Source organism: Budorcas taxicolor, chromosome X (assembly GCF_023091745.1).
Source record: "Budorcas taxicolor isolate Tak-1 chromosome X, Takin1.1, whole genome shotgun sequence".
NCBI lineage: Eukaryota > Metazoa > Chordata > Mammalia > Artiodactyla > Bovidae > Budorcas > Budorcas taxicolor.
In genome coordinates, this window is record NC_068935.1 from 105,689,267 (window position 1) to 105,705,909 (window position 16,643).

The 16,643-nt window shown below is 43.4% G+C and overlaps 1 protein-coding gene across 1 annotated transcript in view; it reads right to left on the reverse strand.

The window, feature by feature from the left end:
* Positions 1-867: 867 nt before the first annotated feature.
* The window catches only part of SYTL5 (synaptotagmin like 5), a 111,721-nt gene continuing 95,945 nt past the window's right edge, over positions 868-16,643 (reverse strand). The window contains exons 14-17 of the mRNA XM_052663569.1: positions 6,528-6,636; positions 4,855-4,990; positions 2,066-2,274; positions 868-1,010 (exon numbers count right to left, since the gene is read on the reverse strand). Coding sequence (XP_052519529.1) covers positions 868-1,010; positions 2,066-2,274; positions 4,855-4,990; positions 6,528-6,636 — 597 coding nt within the window. The remainder of the gene's footprint in view (positions 1,011-2,065; positions 2,275-4,854; positions 4,991-6,527; positions 6,637-16,643) is intronic.

Below are 16,643 nucleotides of genomic sequence, written 5' to 3' on the forward strand. Positions count from 1 at the left end.
GCCATGTGACTTCCTTTGAGCAACAGGATATAGCAGATGTAATACAAGTAGGGGCTCAAAAATGTGCATTGCTTCTTATTCCCTTTTAGTTAATGGCTTAGAACATTTTATAAATGTTTACAACACAGCTCTCTCAATAGCTAGGTCATAATTAGGGTGACCCTACATCCCAGTTTTCCCAGGTCAGTCCTGTTTACATCTGATGTCCTGGTGTAATGATTTAGGTCTCTTCACTCCCCAAAATGGGATGATTTAGAGTATCAATTACACAGTCACCACAAAAATAAAAACCTCAGTTTATCTCGAAAATTCACCCAGCTAACCCACAAGTTAGCTACAACAATAGGACCACCCTCTTTCCCGAGCAACCATGCCCACAGTGCCTTCTTTGGATCATGGGGATTCCTGGGGTGAGGAAAGGGTAGCCAGTATCCCTTCTTACTCTACAAGAGGCCTACGTTCCAAGTGGTTCCCTTTTCCCTTCAACCTTGAGAAAACCTAAAGTCACTCACAATTAGAAGCTGGGGGACTCCCAATCTCAACTGTAGTTTCAAATAAACATATGCCATTTCCCCTATGCGATAAAGCCCATGAGTTATTGCACAATGTGTTTGTTAACAGGACCATGTGGTATACTTTTTATCATCCAGTCAAAAAAGCCCTAGCCTGTGGACATAGAGAGTACATGCTTTTATAAGACAGCTGGCAAGATCCTAGCTATTCATAACATTGACATCTCTCCCCTTATGTCCCAATAGGCTCAGGTGAGAAATGGCAAGGAAGCCGACTCCAGGTCGTGAGCCTACCACTGGTAGGAAATAACAACCAGACAGTCCCGGGAGGCCTCACTTTGGAGAGCTGGTACCTTCAGAGCTTGCTCTTCCCCATGCTGGCACGGAGCATGAGTACGCCCTCTACAGGAGTTCCGGGATTGTCCGCCATCTTCTGCCAGAGGCGCTGCTCTTCCCCTTGAGAGTCCATCCAATCCACGTTCTTCCCATGGCTCACACCTAAAGAAGCGAAGGGGGAGCATTATACTTTAGAAGTGAAATGTTTTCATCTTCTGAACTGATACCTATCAACCTCTGCTGACCAGAAAGACCTTCACTGGTTTGTTCTCACCATATCTAATGAGTGATGTTAGCATAGAATACATCCTTTGCAAGCGACATTACTCTCTTCTGCCTAGGTGATGGGGAACAAATTATGATGGCCCTGGGGGCTTGTTTCTTACTCACTTTGGTAGCTTAAGTAGAAAGCTGGCTCATCTCGACTGAGTTAACATGTCAGAAGAACAGGCTGAACTGGGCTCCAAGGCTCTCCCTTTTGAACAAGGCCACTTCTGTGACCTGGGAGTTGTCATTTTAGTGGCAGAGACAGCCTTAATCTATACATAAGTAGAGCATCACAGGGGTGGGGTTGTTTTCTCCATAGGAAAGCCGACCCTGTTGCATACAGACTGTGGCTGGTCTAGTGTTAGGATAATGAAAGTTTTCAGGGCTGCACCTGCTCTGCTGCTAAAACTTTCCCAATTCACTCTGGTATAGCTGTGTCTTGTGGCACCAGTTCTGCGTTTCTGTGACCTGTCTGAACATGAGACATTGTTGTTTAGGGAAAAATGGATTTCCTTTCAATTCAACCAGTGTTGAGTAAAGGCTGCAAGCCCTGGACAGCACTGAGAAGAACATGAAGTCAAGTTGGTCTGGGAAGTCCTTCGTGGTGTACTGTCATTGTCAGAAGCGTGTATCACCATGGTGATTGTCTCCTAAGCAAATCCTGAAGTAAGGCCCAAGAAAGTGGTTGAAATTCACTCAGACTAAAGTGTAAATGATATTTTATAAGAGGTCCAAATATAAGCATTATGCACCCCAAACTTCTAGCTGAAGGATACAAAGTTACAGAGTACTATTTTTAACAGTGAACCAAACCTTGGATAAAGGAATAGAGCATCTATAGAAATCTCGAGAGTCAGCTGAGCAGAAATTACAAATACACCTACGACACATTACACCTGTAGGAACCACTCCCCTGCCCCATGCTGAGTCAGGGTACCCTAGTCCCTCACCGCTTCCAGAATTCAAACGAACTCCTCCCAGAAAGATGTTGCTGGAAAAGGCCTCCTTGTCCCAGATGGTAAGTTCTAGGCAAACATGCTTTATATCCTGGGGATGCAGGCCACTGAACACGAAAGTATGATTCCACTGAGGGTTCAGACTCTTTTTTATTACCAGAGTTTTGTGCTTGGTGGCTTTGCTATCATCAGGGAGCAGGTAGCTGCAGGAGAAAACACAATCAAGTCATCAGTGAGACAGTGAAGCAGAAAAGGGCATCCTTGCATAGTCATTTCAATTTCCCATAATTCCTGGTGTGTACATGGGTGTGTGTGTTTGATTATCTTTCCCAGCACCTTATATGCTTACATCTGGGTTGATATAGTGGAATGGTTTATTATCTCTTTTAAGTGGGGGCAAGAGTAGAATGCCCACACTCTCCTTTCTAATCTTATTGGTCCTTCCCTCATCTTGAAATGAAAATACCTCCTGTGGGAGACACTCTGTAATAATGTTATGCCTCCCATCATCACTGGCTCACCTCTGTGGGGACGTGATGCCAGGATGAACACTTCCTGTCATGCTGACAGGTTCCCACCTTAAGCGCCTGTGTCTCTTGGCTTCTCCAATTAAGGACTTTGGTGCTCTGTGAGCCAACTCAGCTTACATGCAGGAAACCCTGGATTACTGGGAATTTCATGTCCCTCAGAACAACCCTCAACCACTGAGTTTTAGAAATTGGTGAGGAGACTTCCCTGGCAGTCCAGTAGTTGAGACTCCCTGCTGATATCACATGGGGCACAGATTTATTCTTCATCAGGGAACTAAAATCACACATGTTGTACAGCACAGCTAAAAAATAAATTGAAGTAAAGGAAATTGGTGGATGAGTCTCCCAGCTTTCCTGTCCCTTGAAGGGACAATCCTAAGGTATATTTCAAAGAGTTGCTTAACACTTCATTAGTGGAAATGAGCCCCATTTGAACACAGTAGGAACCTGCCTAGTAACATTTTTATCAGCTTCTCTCCCTTCCCTGTCTCATTTTCCTTACTCTGTTTTTGATCATAGTACCTGATGAGTCAGGCACTTTTGGGAAGGAGACTTATGGATATGGAATTAGTACATCAAATTAACATGAACAATACCACAAATGATCTTATAATAAAGAAGACACATTATGACACTTGAGATTTCATGTACCAAATAGATACTGCTTATCTCCCAATATTCATTCTCTCTCCTATTTGTCTCCAAAAAAAAAGAAAGTCCTCATTTTTTCAGTTAGGCACAAGATTGTCCAGAATAAAGACTACATTCCCTAGCCTCCCTTATAGCCCATATAGTCAGGTGACTAAGTTCTGGCCAATGGGATACCTTACCTTTAGTGTTTGTTTCCATACAAAGACTGTTGTTTAAGACACTCTTATGTTGGCTCATGGACCGAGTATTTAAGGTTATATGTTATAGTATTAAATTTTATAGAAGGGACTATTCTTGCTCTCTCATGCTCTTTAAAAAAAAAAAAAATTGAGGTCCTTTTAAAATCAGCTCAATGGTTAACTATAACTAGGGACAGAATTTACTAGAAAGTTACTGGCCTTAAAAATACATCCTTTATTTTCTCTTCTTTCATACATGTTCAACATGATAAAGTAAAAACTGTTTCAGAAGAATGTCAAGTCATTTGTGCAAGGGCACAATGAGTTCATGAGCAAGGAGCCATCCCCTCATCCCACCAGTGAGCAGGAAGAGGCCTGAATGTAGGGCTGGGGAGACACATTTCAATGGCAGGATCCACATAAAACCTTTCTTCTGTGCTTAATCCTACTGTGAGAAAGAGTCAAGGACAGATGGCTGGGAATTCAGGTACACACACTCACCAGCGGGGAAGACCCAGACATCTGGCTTCCCCTTATTATCGCCCTTACCAAAGCTAGAAGTGTAAGCATAAAGGTTTGACTCATTTCCTCATGGAGGAATTTACACTCTTCTAAGGAGGAAGGAGGAGAGGAATGATACTGTCATCTGACAAAGAATTAACCTCATGGCAGGCATCACAGGAATTTGTTTTACCTTCTGTAGCATGTGGTACTCTGTGAGAGCAGGGTCCTCATCTTATATTGGGAACTGCAAGACTTAACTGCTTGGAACATGTGCATTTATGTGCTTGTCTGTATGGATGAAAAATATCCTTCTGGTGCTAGTTTTTCTGATTATAAGAGAAAAATCTCAAAAAGAAATCAGGAGGGATTTGTCATTTGGGTTACCTCGAATGGGTAAGATGCCCATCAAAAGGGATGTATTCCCTCAAGAAACTGCCCTAGGTTCCACAAAATGGGCACAAATGCCCAAGAGTCAGTCTTGGAGCTTCTCCAAGGCTCTTCCCAGTGGATATCTTGAGGGACGATGCTCTGGCATCCCCACTTTTCACAATTTCCCCCAAGAGAGAAAAATTACAAAGATCCAATATTTTGGTTGTTGTCACATACTGCCAGCACCGAAAGATAGTAAAGCACAATACAAGAAGATTCCACATAGAAAGCTAAACTTTTTCCTCCTTTGAGAAATAAATCTCACAGGAAAATTCACCAGGCTTGAGGGTGAGAGTCACGGGAAATCGTGAAATACGCTAGAATAAGCAGATCCCTCTCGTGTTGTTTGCAATGTAAGCACCAGCACTCAAGGGGAGCACTTTCCTAGCATATGTTTAGAATAAGAACAAGACAGAAACCTCACCGCCACCCCTGTCTCCTGTTTCATCTCTCACTAAGTATCATTGAAAATGAGCTCAAACCAAATTACCCCTTCACAAAGCTGTCAGAAGTGCCTCCTGATTTCACCGCAGTCAAATTCTTTGCCTCTTTGATGAACACTTCTAGGATTCCTCCAGAGATGATAGATGGGTCCTTCTTTTTCCCTCGTTTAAAGGTCTTCTTTCCTGCATCAGTCATCAGAGACAAACACAGAGAGATGAAGGGTGGGAGGGAGAGGGGGGAGGGAGGGAGGGAGTTGGGGGAGAGAATGAAAGAAAAAGAGAGAAAGAGAATGAGGCAGGCGGAAGAGAAAAGAAGGGAAGAGAAGAGAGATAGATCATGGGGTCCATTTCAAAACTGACAAAGACTACAAAGGTTTATTTCATTTGGTGAGTGAATGAGCTATGTACATTAGTGTACATGTTTCTATGAATTCACTTGAATGTTTTTTACCCTAATGGAATCTTCCTGGATCTATCGTTCATTTGTATTTGTTGAAAAAAATAAACAAGTTAAAAACAAATAAATACCCCCCTAAATCATAAAAAGAAATAAAACAGAAAAGACCCCAAGAGCTGCCTGGGCCACATCCCTGCTCTCCATGAGAAACAGCTACAATGAAAGCCACACACATGTGCCAAGATGCACATAGAGAAAATTCCATAACTCCTGCCTTGGATATTATAGTCAACTCCACGCCTGGCTAGCTCTAAAGGCTAAAGCCCAGGCACAATGACATTTCAGGGTGAGAGAAAACACTCCCCACACCACATTTTTATTCTGATGAAATACTCTCAACTGCCACCACCACCTTTATTTAACAGTGTTGTAAGCACTTTACAGGAACGAACCTATTTGATACTTGCAGTATCCCTATGAAGTGAGGAAACTGAGGTCAAGAGATAGGAAATTACTGGCAAAGGGTCACCACGACAAGGGTGATATGAACAGAAAGATAATGTATGCTGCCTGTAGGAGTTGAGGAAAGAAGGGCAAGAGTGATTTAAATGTGGACTCCATCTGGAATTTTCCTTTGTATTCTGTGCTCCAGGTTAATTTCTTTCTTAAGATGCCCTGACTAGCTGTGAATCTCATAAATCCAGACAGCTTCCTACACCTCCCCTCTTAGCAGACCATCCCCCATTTCTGCCCCCTTCCCCGACCCAGGGGAAGATCTATATACCTTAGACCTCCAAGAAACAAGTATCAACATAAAGGTTCATTTCTAATGAAGAACTCTGTCCTTTTCTTGTAACAACCCTTTCCCATATATTGCATGTGTGCACGCAAAATCACTTCAGTTGTGTCTCTTTGCGACCCCATGGACTATAGCCTGCTGGGCTCCTCTGTCCATGGGATTCTCCAGGCAAGAATTCTGGAGTGGGCTGCCATTTCCTCTCCAGGGGATCTTCCTGACCCAGGGATCAAACCCATGTCTCGCTTGTCTCCTGCACTGGCCGGGGGGTTCTTTACCACTAGCGCAACCTGGGAAGCCCCATATACAGTATATACTTCTCAACTCTCCATAAAAGACAGTGATACTTAACCCTTTTCACTTGATGTGAGTTGGCCAAAAAGTTCATTACAGAAGATGTTATGGAAAACACCAAATGAACTTCTTAGCTAACCCAATAACATAGTCAACCCAATCCATGCTCCCTACTTCCACACTTCTAGAAATGGAACATCACTGATCAAAGTCAATGATTTTTTTTTCTCTACCTTGAAATTGTCCTAGTGGAGGCATCAGTTTCTCTTCTGGTGGTATGTAACGTAACATGACTGTCAGCTCTCCTTTGTACTGAAGGCTAATATCAGCAGCACATTCCACCTGGCCAAGAGGAGACAGGTAAAAAGAAAAATTCAGAATGCTTATAATTTTGTAGCCCATGTTTGAATATACAATATTTACTAGGTGGCTTAGATGTGACAATTTATTCCACTTGAATTATGTTGGCACTTGCTGGTTTAAGAGCTGCCTCAGGCATGACAAAAGAGAGGCTGGAAAATTCTATGAAGGCATTTGCATATAAATCCCTTCAGTCCCAGGTGACTGTGTGACCCTATAGACTGAAGCCTGCCAGGCTCCTCTGTCCCTGGGAATTCTCCAAGAAAGAATACTGGAATGGGTTGCCATGCCCTCCTCCAGGGGATCTTCCCAAACTAGGGATTGAACCTGTGTCTCTTAGGTCTCCTGCATTGGCAGGTGGGTTCTTTACCACTAGCACCATCTGAGAAGCTCTTTAAACCTTAAAGTAAAAGGAATTTGAAAGGGGAGGTATAACACACATTTGGTGAGTCAACAGACACTGAGCGCCAGTGATGCACTGAAGTCTGGACTGATCACTAAACGTATACAAATATTTTGGGGGAATGAGGCAAAAATAAAGATCTCACTGATAACAGCCCCAGAAGATACTTCTTTCTGTCTTCCCTTGATGTCACAAGGGTTTCCTACCTCCGTGACCAACAAAGGGAAAGTAGGCATAATGTCTGATTCAAATTGGGTTGCTAGCCACCAACTCTGAACAGCTACACTGGTAATTCACGTCATTAAAATTCAATGTGGAAAAAGTGGCACATTCCAACATTGCCGGTGCGACTGTAAAATGGCATAGCCTCTCTGGAAAACAGTTTGGCATTTTATTAAAAGATTAAACAACACTTGGGCATTTATCCCAGGAAACTAAAGGAATGTGTACACTGAAAAATTCTGTACATACATATTTGCTTCATCTTTATTTGTAGTAGTACAAAACTGGAAAGAAACTGTATGTCCTTCAATAGGTAACTAGTTAAATAAACTGTGGTAAAGCCATACCACAGAGTACTACTCAGTAAGAAAAGGGAATGGCTAGTGATACCTGCAAAAAGTTGGTTGAATCTCTAGAGAATGATGCTGAGTGAAAAAAGTCAGCTTAATAGGATAACATACTATACAGTTTCATTTATATAACATTCTTGAAAAGACAAAACAATAGATACAGAGAACAGATTCAGGGTTGCTAGGGGTAAGGAAAGGGGTTCCCAGGTAGCTCAGATGGTAAAGGATCTGCCTGCAATGCAGGAGATTCAGGTTCAATTCCTGGGTCAGGAAGATCCGCTGGAGAAGGGAATGGCAACCCACTCCAGTCTTCTTGCCTGGAAAATCCCACGGATGGAGGAGCCTGGTGGGCTGCAGCCCATGGGGTCGCAAAGAATCGGACACGACTGAGTGACACAAACAGTTGTTAGGAATAGGAGGGGCAGGAGCGAGGTGGGTATGGTTATAAAAGACCACGAAGGATCTTTGTGAGGATGGACCTGTTCTATATCCTGGTTGTAGGGCTGAATACACAAAGCTACAGTGCTACAGTGCCAAGTCACTTCAGTCATGTCCAACCCTTTGCAACCCCATGGACTGTAGCCCGCCAGGCTCCTCTGTCCATGGGATTTTCCAGGCAAGAAGACTGGAGTGGATTACCACGCTCTCCTCCAGGGGATCTTCCCGACCCAGGGATCAATCTGTGTCTCTTACACCTCCTGTATTAGCAGGTGGGTTCTTTACCACTAGTGCCACCTGGGAAGCCCAACACAAAGCTACACATGTGACAAAACTGCATAGAAACTAATACACATGCACACAAATGAAAACCGAGGAAATCCGAATAAGACAAGTGGATTATATCAACGTTACCACCTTGGCTGTGCCACTGCATTATAGCTTTGTCAGATGTGACCACTGGGGGAAACTGGGTAAAAGGTATATAGGATCTCTCTTTGTTATTTTTTTTACAATAGCATGTGGATCTACAATCTTCTCAAAATCCAATTTTAAATTTGAAAATTCAGTGTGAGCACATACGCAAAGCCTTTGTTCCGTAGGTATCCCAATGAGACAACTGAATTTTAGATTTTTCATAAATAGGGTAAGAAAAGTAGAGTACTTCCTCAGACTTTTCTTGAGGGAACTTGACTGCTGAGTAATGATTTAAGGGCTGAGAGCTGCTCTGCTATGAGAGAGGGCAGACTGAAAGAATTCAGAAACCCCCAAATCCACAAGAAAGCCCGAGGCCATTCAAACCTCAGCAAAAAGGACTGAGACTGACAAAAGGAAACCTTGCTGGACTTTCCTTCAGTTCAGTTCAGTCGCTCAGTCATGTCCGACTCTTTGCGACCCCATGGACTGCAGCACACCAGGACTCCCTGTCCATCACCAACTCCCGGAGTTTACTCAGACTCGTGCATTGAATCAGTGATGCCATCTAACCATCTCATCCTCTGTCGTCCCCTTCTCCTCCAGCCTTCAGTCTTTCCCTGCATGAGGCCCTTTTCCAGTGAGTCAGTTCTTCACATCAGGTGGCCAAAGTATTGGAGTTTCAGCTTCAGCATCATTCCCTCCAATGAATATTCAGGACTGGTTTCCTTTAGGATGGACTGGTTGGATTTCCTTGCAGCCCAAGGGACTCTCAAGAGTCTTCTCCAACACCACAGTTCAAAGCACCAATTCTTCCATGCTCAACTTTCTTTATGGCCCAACTCTCACATCCATACATGACTACTGGAAAAACCAGAGCTTTGACTAGGTGGACCTTTGTTGGCAAAGTAATGTCTCTGCTTTTCAATATGCTGTCTAGGTTGGTCATAACTTTTCTTCCAAGGAGTAAGCGTCTTTTAATTTCATGGCTGCAATCACCACCTGCAGTGATTATGGAGCCCAGAAAAATAAAGTCTGACACAGTTTCCACTGTTTCCCCATCTATTTGCCATGAAGTGATGGGACCAGGTGCCATGATCTTCGTTTTCTGAATGGTGAGCTTTAAGCCAGCTTTTTCACTCTCCTCTTTCACTTTCATCATCAGGCTCTTCAGTTCTTCTTCACTTTCTGCCATACGGGTGGTTTCATCTGCATATCTGAGGTTACTGATATTTCTCCCGGCAATCTTGATTCCAGCTTGTACTTCTTCCAGCCCAGCATTTCTCATGATGTACTCTGCATATAACATAAATAAGCAGGGTGACAATATACAGCCTTGATGTACTCCTTTTCCTATTTGGAATCAGTCTGTTGTTCCATGTCCAGTTCTAACTGTTGCTTCTTGACCTGCATACAGATTTCTCAGAAGGCAGGTCAGGTGGTCTGGTATTCTCATCTCTTGAAGAATTTTCCACAGTTTGCTGTGATCCACACAGTCAAAGACTTTGGCGTAGTCAATAAAGCAGAAATAGATGTTTTTCTGGAACTCTCTTGATTTCCATGATCCATCAGATGTTGGCAATTTGATCTCTGGTTCCTCTGCCTTTTCTAAATCCAGCTTGAATATCTGGAAGTTCATGGTTCATGTACTGCTGAAGCCTGGCTTGGAGAATTTTGAGCACCACTTTCCTAGCATGTGAGATGAGTGAAATTATGCAGTAGTTTGAACAATCTTTGGCATTGCCTTTCTTTGGGATTGGAATGAAAACTGACCTTTTCCAGTCCTGTGGCCACTGCTGAGTTTTCCAAATTTGCTGGCATATTGAATGCAGCACTTTCACAGCATCATCTTTTAGGGTTTGAAATAGCTCAACTGGAATTCCATCACCTCCACTAGCTTTGTTCATAGTGTTGCTTCCTAAGGCCCACTTGACTTCTCATTCCAGGATGTCTGGCTCTGGGTGAGTGATCACACCTTTTTGGTGGTGATAAACCTTATTAGTAAGGCTGGGAAAATCATCTGAAGCTTTTATTCAGCTATCTTGCCAGAGGCACAAATGAGATTAGGTGGTGAGTCAGACTATCCATTTAACATTTAATCTTATTATTCTAAATCAAGTGCCTTATATGAGGAGTTTTCTTATTGCTTCGATGGTTTCAGGAAAGTTTAGTTTATGTGAAAGTCACAAATGGAAAATTATCATGGATATTATGACAGATAAAAGAGGTCACTGGGTTTGGTTTTCTTTTTGATACTATAGCTAATGAGGGTTGAGGTATTTGCCCTTTCTCTTTGGATCTGAGTGGGCTCTGTGACTGCTCTAACTAGTAGAATATGGCAGAAGTGACAATGTGCCAGTTTCTGGGCCCAGGTCTTAAGATGAACGGCTTCCATTTCTCCTCTTGAAATGAATATTCTTGGGATTCTCCCTCTGGGAATCCATGATGTGAGGTCCACATCACATGGAGAAACTGCACATAGGTGCTCTAGTTGGTGGGGTTAGATGAATTCTTAGCTGGCAACCAACATCAAGTGTGAGACATCCAACTGGACCAACCAGCCCAGTCAAGCCCTCAGATGACTTCAGCCTCAGTCTACCATCTAGATGCAACCATATGAGAGATCTTAAATAAAATCACCTTGCTGAGCCCAGTCACCCCCCACCCCCCAGACTCAAGAACAATAATAATAAATGGTTGTTTTAAGCCACTAAGGTTTAGGGTAGTTTTCTATACAACAACAGTTAACCAGTGCAAGCTCTATTTGCTTTCAGCTGAGACCTCTGGGTAGGAAAATGTATTGACAGGGAAAAGTATATGTTCAAGTGTCACATACTCTAGATATCTATACTATACTATCTATACTAATAGCATATTTGCAGAGGTTGCAGGATTCAAATCACATACAAAAGAGAGTCCAAGGAGGGCGTCATCTTCAACCTGCACACAACTAACATCTTGGGGGTGTTTTGGGGTGTACACTTGCAAGGAAGTTCCAAGGCAATGTCCTCTTCTGGCATACTACCATTTTCCACTATTCAACGAACTTCTGCTCAGAAAAAGGTTGCAGAATTCAATTCAATTCACTCCATGCTACCAACACATATGGAAGGTCTCCTTGTATTGGGTTGGACAAAAAGTTTGTTCAGGTTTTTCCGTACAATGGTATGGGAAAACCTGAACAAATTTTTTGGCCCATCGAACAGTAATGATTCTTAAGGCATTTTGCTAAGTGCTATGGGGACACAGAGAGATCCTGCTTTCTGTGAGTTTTCATTCTATCTAGAAGGAATATACTTCATAGCAACTCTATCAATCTGCTCTTATTTAACTGATTTGTCACATGAATGCTCTCTATTTCCACTGAAGAGCAGGATGCTCTATACAAAGACCATGTATGCCTGCTCCCATCAGTTGAGTCAGCTGCATTAGTCCCCAGAGCTCTTTATGCCAGGCATATTTGTGGCTCTAATTATATAACTGAATGGCACAAACTGAAGAGTCCCAAAAGACAGCTGCTACTATAAAAAATGAGGTTGACCAACTTATAAGATCTAAAGATGTGAAAATAAATTCGTTATTGGATTCTATTTGGGCTTGAAGCTATAAAAGATTAGAGGAAAGATCATGCATATCCAGAAAGATTTTGCATTTGGTTGACTTTGCAAGTATTCTAAAACTTTTGTTTCACTCTAGGGAAACTCAAACAAGAAATTGTTGATTAGGATACATTAGGGGCAGAATGTATTCCAGGAGGATATGATACAGTTTCAACTACTGAAACTATACTCAAAAAAAAAAGTGTATTAGAAAACTTGAAAATGAATACACATTTAAGTTAAAATAAGTGATTAATAAATGCATTGGAAATTCCATAAGGAATGCAATTGGAAAACATTGTATGTGTTTGACTTCTGTGACTTTGTCCATGAACTGACCTATAATTATTGGTCCTGATTTCTTGAAGAAAGCTGCTACCATAGAGCAAGCTCGGTGTCACACAAACCATTACAGTCGCTCCGAATACAAGTACAGTATATTCCCTACTGAATGAGTTAAGTTCCAAGAGAGTGCATTTGTAAATCCAGTTTGTTCATAAGTCCAACAAAGTTAGCTTAGGTACCCAACTTTATATGTAATGCCAGAGACTTGAATTAACTTGCGTGATTGGACATGCGAATGCACTTTCGCATCTTCAAAAGCTCACAACTCGAAGGTTCGTATGTAGGGGACCTACTATAAAAGACACTACTCTGGGGGACTTCCCTGGTGGTCCAGTGGTTAAGAATTCACCTTCCAATGCAGGGGAGGCAGGTTCAATTCCTGAACAGAGAAGTAAGATCCCACATGCCTTGGGCAACTAAGTCCTTAGGCTTCAACTAGAGAAGCCAGTGGGAGAAGGCAGTGGCACCCCACTCCAGTACTCTTGCCTGGAAAATCTCATGGATGGAGGAGCCTGGTGGGCTGCAGTCCATGGGGTTGCTAAGAGTCGGACATGACTGAGCAACTTCACTTTCACTTTTCACTTTCACACATTGGAGAAGGAAATGGCAACCCACTCCAGTGTTCCTGCCTGGAGAATCCCAGGAACAGCAGAGCCTGGTGGGCTGCTGTCTATGGGGTCGCACAGAGGCGGACACGACTGACGCGACTTAGCAGCAACAGCAGAGAAGCCAGGGCACTGCAACTGCTGAGCCTGCTCGCTCTAGAGCCTGAGCTCCACGACAAGAGAAGCCCACAGGCTGAAACTTAGAAGCTCCCATGCTGCAATGAAGATCCAGTGCAGCCAAAAAAAATAAAAACTACTGTGGGAAGAGAGAGTAATCCAGACTGGGATAACAAGGGGGCCCTTGTCTGGTTCTTATAGGATGGCAGACATGATGACACATGAAGATAGGAGGGTGGGGGAAGATTAGCCTGGGTTAAGAACAGAGGAGCCTGGCTGGCCACAGTCCATAGGGTTACCAAGAGTCGGATAGGACTGAAGTGACTTAACACGTAAGCAACAAAGTAGGATGAGTGGAGTTCAGTGGGGATTGTGTAGAATGTGTCTGAGCACTGGTTGGGAGGTGTGCTCAGATGTGTGTGTACAGGGAGGAAGCAGCAAGGAAGATGAAAACAAGGTGTCTACTCTGGTGTCTTCAGGAGATCTGAAGACACAGATTTCTATTATAGTGTTTTATTAGGATGGGCAGTAGGGTAGCTGAACTGTGAAGTGAAGAGAGGCTCGCCAGGGTTACAAGGTCAGGCCAAGTTTCAGGGAGAGTAACCCTTGCTCAGTTCCACGAGGGAGCTGTGAAGACAAGACAGATCACACCTTGGAGTGCTCCTGATCAAAGCAAAGATGCTAGGGTGTTTATACTCCTTCACCCATCAGTTATTGACCAAGGGTCTGCCCTCAACTCCCACAAGACTGAAATACCCAGGCTATTCTGGCTTTTGACATCCACATTCCAAGCCCACTCCAGCAGCCTGAGGATGCCTATCCTACGAAGATTGGTAGGTACTGGCTGGCAGGAGGGACAGCTGAGGGGAGCCATGTATGAATGAAAATGAGGATACAGGTAAAGCACTGACATACTCCCCTGCTCCAGAAAACTGGGCCATACCAAGTGAGCGCTGAGTGCCAGGGTGAGGGTTAGGATTTACTCAAACAATATCCAGAGTCAATAGGGAAACAGTGAAGGAATCTGACTCAGCAGGGGTGAGGGAATAATCTGATAATGCCCATTATCTTTTGCTTTTTGAAGAGACAGGGATCCACTGCCAATCAGAGTAGGAAGCAGAGTTCCCAGCACATTTACAGGGCTAAGGTGGGTTCATCTACTATGGACACAAGTCTGTCCAAAATACCACATAAAGAGAGCCCTTTAGCTAGGCAATGACTCTACAGGATCTCCTGTACACTGACTCTGCCTGAAGGTGGGACAGAGAAGGCTTCCTTGGAAAACCACTTAAGCTTGCTGTTGACATTCAAAGGTCTTTTTTATAATAGCACCTTCTGGGAATACATGAAAGGCAATTTACACTGACAAGCTCTTCTTGTCTTTCAGTAAGATAATGAATTACAGCTAATAAACCATCCCACATCACGCTGTAAATTGGGAGTTATACCGTGAAACTACTTTACAGTAAGTATATCTGGCATCTTGAGTTCTTTCTTTGTCTGCACCAGCCTCCTGATGGGAAGACATAGCAAAATCAAAGGTAGGTGTCCAGGGACTTTTCACCAACAGATAGTCGATAAGCAATAAGGCACTCTGTCTTTCCAGTCTTCCCACTGCCAAAGGATGTCCGCCTTTCTGAATGTTCAAGGAATATTATTTCTGATCCTCTGTTACCAAGGAAATTGGTCCCTGTAGCTCACCCTTCAGCTCCTCAGCTGGATAATCTATGAGAAACATCAAGTGTCTGGGGCGGCTCATGCTAGAGCTATAGTTGACGAAGTGGCTACTGCATTGAAATGACTGAGGAGGGAGATGGAGAATCAAGTTTGGAAGGCATGGTACCTAAGCAAGTCTGAATAACTTGCAGCCTTTCCTCTATACATGTCAGAGAACGCTTGGGAGGAAAAGATGATGTGGATTAGACACTAATTTAGACTGTGTTCCTAGGAGATGGTAAAGAATCCACCTGACACTGCAGGAGACGTGGATTCAATCTCTGGATCAGGAAGATCCCCTGGAGAAGGGAATGGCTACCCACTCCAATATTCTTGTCTGGAGAATCCTACAGACAGAGGAGCCCAGTGGGCTATAGTCCATTGAGTCACAAAGAGTCAGACATGACTGAGCGACTAACACCTGGCTATTCAACTTCTTGCCAGAAACCAACGCTGAGATGAGGATTCTTTTGCAAGTGACCTATTAACGAAAGGCTCCCAGGCCAGGCCAGGGAAAGGGTTGGGGAGATAGGTTGGGGAAGAGGAGGAAGCCAGGCGAGGGCTTCTGATCCAGCAGGAGAGCTCTGGAGGGTAAATAACGCCTCAGAGCTTTTCCCTCTCTCAGTAATGGAACTGAGCTTTCAGACTCTACCATCTATCAGTTATTGGTGAAGACTTGCCTTGTGGCAGGAGGGACAGAAGCTCCTAGGAATTTCTGATTCTCTGCCTATATGGGAAAAATCTACAATAGCCTGAGGACAGTCTTCTAAAAACAGAGTCAGGTAGAGGCTGCTGCTGCTGCTGCTGCTAAGTCGCTTCAGTCGTGTCCGACTCTGTGCAACCCCATAGATGGCAGCCCACCAGGCTCCCCCGTCCCTGGGATTCTCTAGGCAAGAACACTGGAGTGGGTTGCCATTTCCTTCTCCAGTGCATGAAAGTGAAAAGTGAAAGGGAAGTCACTCAGTCGTGTCTGACTCTTAGCGACCCCATGGGCTGCAGCCTACCAGGCTCCTCCGTCCATGGGATTTTCCAGGCAAGAGTACTGGAGTGGGGTGCCATTGCCTTCTCCGCAGTTGGAGGCAAAATTCACAACAGACATGGTTAAAGGAATCCAAGGGGTTCTGGCAGAGGATCACAGGAGTTCCACTGACATTAAACACCATCAGAATGTTTCCACCTCAAGCAGCCTCAGAGAGATGTTTCTCACTTGTAATTAAAAAAAAAAAATCAAACCACTCAATGTCAACATGAAGGTGATTACCATGGAAAGCTGCTGGCCCCTAAGCAAAATCAATGCCTAAGAGAGTATTGATATCATCTCAGAGCAAATCCTCCAACCATTTCCAAGAAACTGACTTCCAAAACAGCTCCTCTATGCTCTTCTGTTACATTTCTGATGGACAAGCTAATTTCATGGACTTAGATGCATGTTACTTGTCCTTGATCAGTGTCACACATCACATGATGTACTGGACATTTTCTATGATTCTTTGATACTCACTCATTATACACAAAAGGAAGCAAGTGCCAAAAGATTTAAATCAACTTAATTGCTATCCTTTATGGTGAGGCTTTTCATTCAAATCGCAGAACTTTAATGCTGTAGTGACCAAATATTTCTCATATTTATTAATAATGTCAGAGAAATGTTACTCTATTGTGGACTTATTTGTTGTTAACATTGTACTTCCTCTCTCTACCATATTTATGTGAGTCATGGAAGTGAGGTTGTTTTCTGTTTGAGGATCCCTATTTCATTGTCAATTTTACCCAGAGCCAA